Genomic DNA, 12,925 nt, shown 5'->3' on the forward strand with positions numbered 1-12,925 from the left:
TATCACTAAGTTATGTTACTGGTACACAGAATAAGAAAAATGAGTATACAGATGGAGAGACAGATGGAGAAGGCTTTCTTGGAGAAACTTAAATAAGAGAGAAGTCATCCTAGAGAGAACAGACACTAATATTTGTAAACCATGTAAATAGTGCCTGGCTTGTAATAAAAGTGTTTGTTAAATAAAAACACTCAACTGGTATTTTCATGCTACCAGAATTTTATTTTTTTTTCCTTTATAAAGGTATAAAAATACAAAATCAAGAAGTTACTATGAGTTGCCATTTCTCAAAATTGCTCCTAAGAGGATCACAGGGCATTTATTTATATGATATCAGAAAATACTACAAACTAATTCTAGAAATGGCATCTTCAGGAGAGACCCCATACTTATTACATGGGTTCAATCAGATCATCTGAGGGAAGACACCAGTCTTCACAAACACTAAGAAAGTAAGAAGACCACACAGGATGGGTCACCTCAGCCTCTGCTTGGTTATGTGAGGCCGGGGTACGCCGTTCATTACAGACGCAAGGTGGACAGTCACAGTTGGGCCTTTCGCTGGACTGTGACAAGCTGAACACGCTGTAGCACGCGTCACCATTCTTGGCTGTGGCTGCACTATCGCTGGCTGTTCTCAAAGGAGAGGGTAGAGTGAGCCACGGGGACTGTTGGGGGGCAGCGCATGACACAGGGATCACATACTTAGAGGAGGTACCCTTAGAAGCATAGTGCAACTCAGTGCTGTAGATGACCATATCCTGAGAGACAGCCTTGACTCTGATGCCACATTCAGTAACACGGTAGGTAAACTGGTAGAAGTGTGGCTGAACATGGTTGGCGGGGCAACCCAGGCCCAAATGCAGCTCATAGAAATGTACATAGACATCGTTGTTCAACATGAAGGGGTGGACCGTGACCATGAACCAATCAATGGAACACAGGACAGTCATGGGATTTTGCCCAGAGCAGGCTGAAAACAGAGAGGCAAACAAGATCAAGCCTCCGACCACGTTGAAAACTTTCATCTTTGCAGCCAATCAGGTGACAATCCACAGGAAGCAGGAGGATTCCAACAAGGATTTCTAGAACACACAAAAACACAAGAGGTAACAGCTTATTTTCTATTGAACATTCAAATATGATTTTTTCTTCTTTTTTTAAGCAAAAGGTTGTTCCTAAAACATTAAGAAGAAAAACTAGGTACACTAGCATAAACCTGTAATTCCAGTGAATCAGGAGGCTGAGACAGGAGGATTACAAGTTCAAAACCAGCCTCAGCAACTTAGCAAGGCCCTAAGCAACTCAGTGACACCATGTCTCTAAATAAAATATTTAAAAAGGTTGGGGGATGTGCTGAGTGGTTAAGTACCCGTGGGTTCTTAAAAGATAATAAGTGTCTAAGATATGATATCAGAAAGAGGTGAGAAGCAAAGAAGGAAGGAATAAGGAAGAAAGGACATCAAATGTCCAACTCAGTTTTCATTTTAAAAGTGGAAATGATATATCAAATTCAAAGTGCCTAAAATTTAGAAGAAAATTTCTATGCATAAGGGTAGGGCTCCACTTTTGTTCCCAGCTGCAGTAAGTAAAGAAGAGATAAGTAACCCTTGCTTAAAGGAATTCATTTTTTAGTAATATTTATTGAGTGCCTACTATGTGCAAAAAAAAAAAGTCTTGGGATAAAAAGCATCCCCAAACATTCTTTCTTCCTCTTTCCCCAGTTTCAAAATTGCAGCTCTTTCTCTTCATTTGCTAGTGATGGATTTGCTGCATTCTTTAAGGGAAACCATAGCATAGGGGCCGTCTAGCAAAGTGCACTGGCCTGGATGAAATGCTTTGTTTATGAGGACAGCTCACTCTGGGCTCTCTCTTTAATGACTCCTCATTCTCTTGGGGGTGTTGGGGTATAAAGAGAAGCCAAAAGACTCTGCCCAGTTCTTTCCTTTCCCCTTTGTTCATTCATGACTCTCCTTGGGCAGTTTTTTCATTTTTCACAAAGCAAAAATAGAATAGCAGCAACACACACAAGAACCCTGTCCCCTCACCCCCCAAAACAAAATGAATAAAATAAAACAACAAAACAAGTAAATTCTGATGGGAAGTAGTCCTAGATGACTCAATAGTTAAATAAACAAACCACTTATGATGTGGGATTTTTGCTGAAGTTTCTTTGGTAAGCTAAGAAAATTACCTCTTCACTACTACACCATTGTCTTGATCTAAAGGAGACCACTTAGTCCTAAGCATGCTTTACAGGTGGCTTTCTCTCCCTCTCCCTTTCTTTTTCCCTTTTTTTTGGTGTGTGGTGCTGGGGATTGAACCCAGGGCCTTGTGCATGTGAGGCAAGCACTCTACCAAATGAGCTACATCCCTAGCTTTCCCTTCTTCTTTCTCCTTATTTCTTTCCTAATAATCATCTCACAGCCTGGACCCTTCTGTCCTGAATGAAAACATTCTGAATAGACTAAGGAAACAATCTTTTCAACCCATTTTTGTTGTTGAAACACTCAAACTGAGGCCCAAGGTGAAGGTTGTTCTCGTCTGGGGAGTTAAACCCTCAATTTCCTCTCCCTCTTTAAGCATGTTTCCTGTATTGCTCTCTTCCCTCTCCCTCTCATGGGTAATTCAAATAAAGGTACAAAATGGCCAGATTCTCTGAGAAACAAGACAGTTGACTCCCAAGCAATCATTTTAGACTACCTCCCTACTCTGAATCAGGCTGAAGGAAGGGGTTGGGTGACATCACTGAGTTTGGGGATTCATTTAGGCCAAATCTCCAAACTTGGACAGGACAGGATATAATTTGTTTCCACTGATTTTCTTAAAGCCTGGAGTGGATTGCTATGTGATGCGAGCAAAAAACAGACACCTGTGTGTGTGACAACATATCTTTGAGCTCAGAAAAACAACTATCAGGGCTGGGGCTATGGCTCAGTAGTAGAGTGTTTGTCTAGCACATGTGAGGCACGGGGTTCCATCCTTAGCACCACATAAAAATAAACAAAATAAAGGTATTGTGTCTATCTACAACTAAAAAATATATTTAAAAAACTTTATGAAGAAGTCAATGGCATCAACATTTCAGGCTGTGCAACTCTGAGGTGAGATTGAAGAAGGGGAGATGGGAAGGACAGTGCAATGCACTTGCTAATGAGCTTGCTAATGTTTAGCTCAATGCTACACTTTTGAGACTGGCTCTTGTTTGCTGAGTATAAGTCATCAAAACAGGCAGCTTCCCTTCCCCGGCTGCCTACAGTTCCCAGAGAAGGGGAGGTGGGATGTGTGTGTGTGTGTGTGTGGTGTGCTGTGTATCTGTGTGTTGGGGGATGGTTATAAGGCTGTCACAACACTGTGTGAATTGATCAAGATCAGCTGGCTTTTCTAACACCTAGCTGGGATGTGCTGGCAGAATGGGACCTGGAGGAGGGAGGGAGAGTGTGACCTCTGATTACTGGAGGCAGAGGAAAAGGAAGGCCAAGGGGCTAGAGATGGGAAGGAAAAGCCAGAAGAGAGGGCTTGGTGAAAGGTATTTTTAACTTTTATCAAACTGAAAGGTATTTTTAACCCTAGCTGGGGCTAGGCATAGAGCCTGGGAGCTGTGGACAGAATTCTAGTTAGTCTCCAGGAATATTCAGAACTGAGGGGAAGTTGGGGACTGGGGAAGAAATAAATTCAAAGACAGGAGTGCTCACCTTGGAACTACTGTGCAGCTTCTGGTGTCAGGGCCATTAGAAAGGAGGTCTCAGATTTTGTATGATCAGAGCTCCATTTTGAGTTGATTGCAAATTTGCCCTGCATGGAGCTGAGATGCTTTTGTCTAACCAAGCAGGGCTCAAACTATTGGTACATACAGTCCTGAACAGAGCTATAGAGGCTGGGCAGACCCACAGCTGCTCATAGCACCTGGATGCAGAACGTTTACCTTCCTTGCAGCAACAGAGTACAAGCAGCTTTCTGTTTTTCCAAATGTGGTTGATGCATATACATTCCCCATTAGTTCCTTTAGCAGACTTTTTCTTTCTTCCTTTTTCTCCCCTTAATAACTCCCTAATAAGCCTATTTGTTGATAAATCCTTTAAAAAAATCATGAAATGCTTCATTTTGGTAATATAAACTCTATTTCCATTCCCCTGCAATCAAATCTGTGTTTTAAATTAAGTTCAGAAAGGGCTGGGGTTGTGGCTTAGTGGTAGAGTGCTCACCTAGCACATGCAAGGCCCTGGGTTCAATCCTCAGCACCATATAAAAATAAAAAAAAATAAAGGTATTGCGTCCAACTACAACTAAAAAATAAATATGAAAAAAATTAAGTTTAGAAAAATCCAAGTATGTATGTTGAAGAGATGCCCATATTAGTCACTGAGAATAAATACAAATGAAGCGAGCACTGTATCACTGAGTCACAACCAGTCAGATTAGCAAAGTTCAAGATCTTGGATATGAGAACAAAATAGTCTGCTTTTCTTTTTTCTCCTCTTTTGTGATACCAGGGATTGAACCCAGGGCTGCTTTAACACTGAGCTACATCCCCAGGCCTTTTGTTGTTTTTATTTTGAGACAGGGTCTCACTGTTGCTGAAGCTGGTTTTGAACTTGTGTCCTGTCTCAGCCTCCCGAGCCACTGAGATTACAGGCGTGCACCACCACATCCAGTTCTATTTTTCTTCTTATACATAGAAATGGAATGGACTGGCACAAACAAAGTTAAGAGGAAAGAAGAGTTGCTACTTAACTATCATATATTCTTATGCTAAAAATGTTGTTTATAAAGTTGAGCACTGATTTTTTTTAAATTGACAGGTAGTTACACATATACAGTTATCTCTCAGTACCCATGGGGGATTCTTCTCAGGAACTTCAAGGATATCAAAATCCACAGATTCTCAAGTCCTTTATATATATAAAATGGCATTTTATTTGCAAAGAACCACATGTATCCTTCAGTATACTTTATATCACCTCTAGATTTCTTATAATACCTAATGCAATTTAAATGCTATGTAAGTAGTCCTGATACTGCATTGTTTAGAGAAACCCCAAATGGGTTGAAAGGGTTGTTTCCTTGGCCTTTACAGGATGTTTTCATTCAGGACAGAGAGGTCCAGGCTGTGAGATGATATTAAGGAAAGAAAGAAGGAGAAAGAAGAAGGGAAAAAGAAAGAGGGAAAAAGCCACCCCTAAAGCATTTTTTAGAAAAATCTCTGTATGTTTTCAGTACAGATGTAAGATTAAAAAAAAATTTCCATGTTGGGTGTGGTAGCCTATAATCCTAGCAATTTGGGAGGCTGAAACAGGAGGATCGCAACTTCAAAGCCAACCAAATCAAACATAAAAAGGGCTGGGGAATGTAGTCCAATGGTAAAGTGCCTCTGGGTTCAGTCCCCAGTACTAAAAACAAAATACCAAAAATCAAAAATGATTTTTATCTTACAAAACCGACTCTACCTGTAAACAGCTCCATGTCTACTCACCCCCATACTCCAACATCATTTGTGAGGAAGGGACTTCAGACCTCACCTCACAGTTTAAACAAAATTAAATTAAAATATATCAAATATATAAATGTGAAATCTAAAATCATCAAACTTGCCTGTTGTAGTAGCTCATTGGTAAGGCACCTCTAGGGTCAATCCCCTATATTGCCCTCTACTCACATACACAAAATTCCTTCTGTGAATGTGGAACCCATGGATACTGAGGACCCACAGTATTTGTGGGGAACAATGTGTTATTATGATACAAATGTACATTGTGAAGTGATTAGATCAAACTAATTGACATATCTACACCTCACATACTTCTAAAACTTGAGCGTTAAGAATAATAGTTATCAGAAACCTGCGGTGAGAGAAGTAAATGGGAAGAGGAGACATTGATCAAAGGGTACAAAGATTCATTTAGGATGAATAAGTTTGTAAGATCTATTGTACAGTGTGGCGACTATAATTAATAATAATGTGCTGTATATTTCAAAATTGCTAAAAAATAGATTTTAATTTTTTTCACTAGGAACTCTGTCTTATTGTCTTACAAGAAAGTGGTTGAATATTATGCCAGGCACAGTAGCACACATCTGTATTTCCAGTGGCTTGGGAGGCTGAGGCAGGAGGATCACAAGTTCAAAGCTAGTCTGCGCAACTTAGTGAGGCCCTAAGCAACTCAGCAAAAGCCTGTCTCTAAATAAAATATAGAAAAGGGCTAGATGTGACTCAGTGGTTAAATGCCCCTGGGCTCAATCCCTGATACAAAACAACAACAACAAAAAAGGGTTGAATGTTAGCCTAAACATAGTATTTTTAATCTTGAGAAGAAAATATTTAAAAAATAGGGGCTGGGATTGTGGCTTAGCGGTAAAGCACTTGCCTAGCACATGCGAGGCCCTGGGTTCAATCCTCAGCACCACATAAATAAATAAAGATATTGTGTCCAGCTACAACTAAAAAAATAAATGAATATTTAAAAAAAATTTAAAATAGACACATACTGAAATCCAAATCAGTTTGGGGATACTAGTGAGCAGAGTGAGAAGTTGAACACAAATCTCTTTGAAAGCAGACAAGATCCTTACCTCCCCATCGCTTCTAATGCCATTCAAGACACATATAAACTCTTTGCATGGAGAATGGGGAGGGGAATTAGCTAAACATTTCCACATCTGGTTTTGTAACAGTTTGGAAAAAGAACTCACTCCATAGGCTCCTGGAAGCTTTGGGGGTCGACAGTTATTTATTTTTAAAATTCAATATACTCGTGACAGCCTAGTTATCATTTGTATATTGTTTTCCCAGAATCTTGTTGTCAAAACAAAGGGAAACAGAGGGGAAAAGGAAACTCCGAAGCAGCATGCAATTATCTCAGGGAAATATAACTGTCAGGACTTTGATTTGTAGCAGTTCGTCCATTCTTGCAGCTGATTTGAAGGAAAAAATGAATCTGAGTGTGAATATTCTTTTGCAAAACAAGAACGGCAAAAAAGAATCCCAACACTTGATAAAGTCTGTAGTTTAGAAATTCACAGAGTCACATTCTCACTTTGTCCTGCAAACTATTTCAAGGTTCAAGAGCATTTTTAAATTGAGGTCCTTTTATAGTCCAGTTTTAAAGAATTAGCATGTGCACTGTTCTCAAGGAAAGAGAGGACTGTGATTAATACTAATCATATTGAAGGTACATTAAAGTGAGTTTGAAAATGAAATAACTGCTTTTGTAGAATTCACATTTGTTCTAAAGACTCTGGGACTGGTTCAGTTTTCCATCATCATGAAGCAGTGTTAAAGTAACTGCACGTTTTTCATCATTTTGTGTGGAAGAAGAATTATGAACTGCTAATGCTTAACAATGCCCATTTTCTCAACAGGGGAAAACACCTTGACTGAATCCTAAAAAAGACTTCATTAAAATTAAACTTTTCACAGTCATTAAATTTTTTTTCTCATTCTAGTTTCTTTTTTTTTGGGGGGGGGCGATTTCTAACTGTAGAAAATTTGGGAGAAACAGAAAAGAACAATTCCTCCTCAGCCCCCAAATAACTGATGTTAAATTTTTGTTTTACATCCTTCTAGTTTTTTTTTTTGGGGGGGAGTATATGTACATATATATGCTTCAGTCATTTCTGGAAAAAAAAAGTCAAGGCTTTTTGAAAGCTGTTTTTAATTTTTGACATTGAATTTGAAAGCAATCAAAGCATTATTTTTGTTTGGGCCATCTGGTTTTGTTCTTATAATCTGTTAAGCTATCAAGCATAGTTTAAATGTCATGGTTCATCTCATACACAAATAAAGGTTGCGAAATAAATAGGAGTCCGAGCTCCTTGTAAGAGAGAGACATTTTCGTTGGGTCACAAATTTGGTTACTAAAAGTTGAGTAGTCCAATGTGAAGGCAAACCATAATAAGCCTACATGAAAAGGGTAAACCATGCCCTAGCTGAACATAAATATTTCTAAATAAATACAGAAAGCTGTACTTTAGGGGAAATTGCAAATTTCAGGTCATGGGAACTCCTTTTCTTTCATGTAGAGAAGCTAAGTTGGTTGAATTTTAAACTTGAACAAAGGGATGTATTCCCTAATTTCCATAAAACGTACAGAAAATCCCAAATGCATGTCCCTAATTCAGTTTATGTTTTAATTTAATCATTTATTTGAATTTGATTTTTCAGAAAACTACACCCTTTGCCACAAAGCCCCAGAGTCCCTTCTCATTTTAAAAGACAAGGCAGGTTTGTGTCTGTGCAGGGCTCTCATCTGCACAGCAGCCACAGCCACATTTTTAACCCATTAGAAGTCTCTGGAAGTCTGCCCAGACCAGATAAAGACCCGTTTGCCTGAGATGATTTCAGGGTGTTACCATCAGGAGGCAGAGGATTGGATCAGATGCTCTTCCAGGACTTCACCACCTCTTTGATGCACCTGTGTCAATAAATGAGGGCTCTAGAGGGCTTCCAAAAATGGTCAGGCACATTCCTCTCTCCCTTTCAAAATTGGGATTCTTGGGTTCAAGTTTGCTTAAAGAGAGGTGCACATATATGATCCCCTATGGGTGGCCCAAGTCCAAATCAAACCGCAGTTGACTTTATATGCCGTGTGGTTGATTTTTAACGGACTTGACCAGTATGCATCTTTCTCTAATCCAAAGCTCCTGTGCGTACGCTCCATGCAGAGTGTGGCCACTTGGTGCAAGTGTATACACCCTGACTGAGGTCCCTCACCATTCTTTGGCTCCCGAGAGGCAGAAAAGGTTTAGAAAAGGTTCCTTTGATGGGAAGGCTGTCAGTCGTTTTTAGTGAGCCTACAATTTGGGAGGCTTGCATCCATATTGGAGTAGGTAAAGATGGATTGCTATGTGGCTGGGATACTGTGAGACCAGCGAATAACATGCATGCACACACTGAGGGGGCGATAGATGGACAGACACAAACATGCACACTGACAAGAAGGAACCCAAATCTGTTTCCTGCTGTTGCTCTGATTCCTACTATTTCTTCCCATTCTTTAAGCTGTGGACTGTAACTTCCTTAAGGAAAAGGGTCTTGGTCTACTATGATATCTGACTTAATAAGTAATCAGTAAATATTTTCTGCTATTTCAGGCCCAGATTCTAGTCTGTGGGGCTCGTTGATGCCAAGGGTTCTACATCTGCCCAACCTATTACCCTCTCTTATTGGCTCTTTGCCAGCCACACCCAATAGAGCTAATACTCCTTGTACCCTTCCCTCTCTGTCTCTTCCTTGTACTCTGGGCTGGGTTTTCTACTCTGGCAACTCGACTAAGAGATCCAGGCCAACTTCAGGTCTTATTTCCACATCTTCCATCCTGAGTTTTCCCAAAAGTGTTTTACAGTTGATCCCATCTCCACATATGATGGATAATTACCCTGGTAAATATCACTATCCTTTTGTCTCACCCATTCTTTTCCATTCTTTCTCTCTCTCTCTTCCTTTTTTTTTTTTTTTTTTGATACTGGGAACTGGGGATTGGACACAGGGGTGATCTACCACTGAGCCACATCCTAAGTCCTTTTTTAATTTTGAGGCAAGGTTGCTGAGTCTGACCTCAAACTTGTGACTCTCCATTTTTAATAAATTAAAAATAAAGTAAAATAAAAATATATTTATGCTTCTTTGAAATGTTTTAAGCAATTACAAAATTCAGGGATTTTTTAAAAAATAGTTTTTAGTTGTAAGGGGATTCAATACAATTTTTATTTATTTATTTTTATGTGGTGCTCAGGATTGAACCCAGTGTCTCACATGTGCCAGATGAGCATTCTACCACTGAGCTACAACCCCAGCCCAAATTCAGGGATTTTTTGGAAAAATTTTTATCAGTTATTGATGGACCTTTATTTATTCATTTATTTGTTTATATGTGGTGCTGAGAATCGAATCCAGTGCCTCACACATGCTAGGCAAGCACTCTACCACTGAGCCACAACCCCAGCCCAAATTCAGGGATTTTTAAAAAGCTTTTGTGAACATATCTGGGTTATGTATAGCATCAAATCTCAAAAATATGGCCTGTTTCTCTTAATTTGGATATCTTTCATTTGTACAGATATTCCCTTTGCCAATAGAGTATACTTCCTTCTGTTATCCCTCCTAATGCTTGCAGCTGTCTTATAAAGTCCCCAAAGGCAGGTGTCACATGTTAAAGCTGTGGAAATAGGGCCCCAGAAGGACAGAGAGTCTTGGTCAAGACCAAGGTTGGGTGAGTCAATTTGGGCCTCAGGCTCTTCCATCAGTCTGCCTAGTTTCTCTCTCCCTTTAGAATGCATACACAATCGCAAGACATTATTATGAATTGATCATTATGAAAGGAAGGGAAAGTCCTGAAGTAGCTTGGCCTATGGATTACTGTTCAAGATGCATGGAGAAATCTGCTTTTGATGGCTGTGTTATTTAGGAGCAAAGCAAAGCACAGTGGGGCTCTGGGAGCAACTTCCCATTGCTGGAGAAAGATGAGAGAAACTGTGAGATGGCACTGAGGGGCGGGAACAAAAACTTCTATTCTAAACTAAACTTTGAAAAAGACAAGACAAAGTACAGAGTATCCTTAGCTCTCATATGAAGCCCTCATCACACACTTGGAAGGACAGACCCAGGGAGACACCAGTTTAGTGTATAGTTTGTGACTTCCCAGAAAGTGGAGCCTGATTAGGTAGAAAACAAATACTCTAGAATGGAAGGCTCCATTGATGAAACTCAGGACAGCAAGGACAGATGCTCAACCCTGGGAGGATACCATTTCCAAGAAGATCAGATGATCCCCATATTCTAAGAGCTCTGTGCACCTATTTATGAATCTGCCCTGCTTCAACCAAATTCCTCAGGCCAAGTTGCCAGTGCTTAAATCCATCCCAAAACACATATCGGCATACAGAGATACAGAAGGGCCATTTAATTTCCCACATGGCCCACCTTCCACCAAGTTGGAGTGTCCTCACCAGTGAAAGAGCAAAAGGAAGCTCGAGGTAAATAAGCCATTAGGATATTTTGAAACTTGAATATTTTGTCTTGTACAAAGACATGAAGAACTTTTCCATGTGCCCTCAAAAATTTCAGCTGGCTATGGTGGTGCACATTTATAATCTTGGTGGCTTGGAAGGCTGAGGCAGGAGGATCACAAATCTAAGGCCAGCCTCAGCAATTTATTGAGGCCCTAAGCAACTTAGCAAGACCTTGTCTCAAAACAAAATATAAAAAAGGGTTGAGGATGTGGCTCAGTGGTTAAGTGCCCCTGGGTTCAATCCCCAGTACAAAAAAAAAAAAAGAGGCAAAGGCTGTTTAAAGGAATTTGAATCTAGGGTGATGAGGGATGTGGGGAAGATAATAGCTTTTCAAGAAGGGGAGATAGAGGGAAAAAGAAAAATGAAGGACAGAAATTCAGAGGTACTTAGAGAAGATAATTCTAGATCATCATTTGTATATCACCCCTTATATTTTAGACTTATGAAAGCAAACTGCCATTCCCTATTTCAATATACACATCATTTATTCCTTGAGCTTTATGCATATCTAGAGTATGATGAACCTGGGGACATCTCCCAATCTGTTTTGACAAGGGAAATATGTATGGCTTCTGCACAAAGCCACTAGATACGGCAACTCCAAACTATGAAAAATGGCCTGCCATCTCACCCAGTAAATCTTCCTGATGGAAAAAAAGGGTACCGCACATTCTCAAAGTCTTACACTTATTGCAGAAGTGGAGAATCACATATTCCTAATTCCACCCTGAGGACAGAGATTATCTCTCTCTGATTTCATCATCTCTTTGAAAAAAAAAATGCTGGTCTTTACTTACTAAACCTGAATGTTTGTGACATTGCAGGCAGAGCCCGGATGGGAGTGGTGGAGTGGGGGTGGGGGAGTACAGATAGCCAGTGATCTATTCAGTGGGTGAGTTTTTTCATTAGTGCCATGTTTTAAACAGCTGGAGCTAGGCGGCCCTTTTGCTCTGAAATTAGTTACGTTTTTATAGACTTTAGTGCTCGTTTAAAAAAAAAAAAAAGGACCCACTTAGTGAGTTTGAAGAAAACAGCAGGACTGAGGTGTTCTTTATTCCTGGTTGAAACCACTGGCTTGAAGTACTAGAGAAAGGAATTGAGCTTATTTCCCCTTGTAATACCATCTGGTAGTTTCTCAGGCTCTTTATGAAGAATCCTATATTGTTTGAGCCATGAACTTGGCTCATAATAAGAGCTGAACAACTGTGGCACCCACCTGTTAGAAATCAAGACTGGGGTATTAAAACCAGAAGCACTGTTCCATTAGAAGGGCCTGGCTGTGTTGTGTGGAAGGCAAACATTTCCTAAATCCAGGGATTAGCATGTTCACATTGGGGCAATGACTGAAGCAGGTGCTCATTCTATGGGTTGTTCAGACTCATTTTTCTGACTGGTGAGAGGTAGAAACTGAAATAGAATAAGTCCTCAAAGAGCATGACCCCATACGAGTTGGGGAAGTAAGTCAGACATTCCCTCTCCTTTACTTGCTTGGAAAATGGAAGGAGACTTTTGGCACAAAATGGCAGCTGCCCTGGCTCTTTGGTGGTTGTGCTATGGAACTAGGTAGGGAAGAGCTGACTAAAGAAATAGGAAGGACTGAATTTGTCAGGGAATGTGGAATTTTAAATACACCTTCACTAGTGATCTAAATCTAAAAACATTCTCAAAGGGATCACCTTTTTGTGTATGGGAGGGTGGTGGTACAGGGGATTGAACCCAGATGTGCTTTACCACTGAGCTATAATTCCCAACCCCCCCCCTTTTTTTTAAAAAAAATCTTTTTAGTTGTAGATGGATACAATATCTTTATTATTTATTTATTTATTTTTATGTGCTGCTGAGGCTGGAACCCAGGGCTTCATGAATGCTAGGCAAGAGCTCTACTAAACTACAACCCCAATCCCCTCCCAACCCCCCC

The 12,925-nt window shown here is 40.1% G+C and overlaps 1 protein-coding gene across 1 annotated transcript in view; it reads right to left on the bottom strand.

The window, feature by feature from the left end:
* Positions 1 to 219: 219 nt before the first annotated feature.
* Positions 220 to 12,925, bottom strand: part of Plac1 (placenta enriched 1) — a 29,962-nt gene continuing 17,256 nt past the window's right edge. Inside the window, exon 2 of the mRNA XM_015506152.2 lies at positions 220 to 1,085. Within this exon, the coding sequence (XP_015361638.1) occupies positions 393 to 1,028 (636 nt within the window). The 5' untranslated portion in view covers positions 1,029 to 1,085 and the 3' untranslated portion in view covers positions 220 to 392. The remainder of the gene's footprint in view (positions 1,086 to 12,925) is intronic.

Source organism: Marmota marmota, unplaced genomic scaffold (genome assembly GCF_001458135.2).
Source record: "Marmota marmota marmota unplaced genomic scaffold, marMar, whole genome shotgun sequence".
Classification (NCBI taxonomy): Eukaryota; Metazoa; Chordata; class Mammalia; order Rodentia; family Sciuridae; genus Marmota; species Marmota marmota.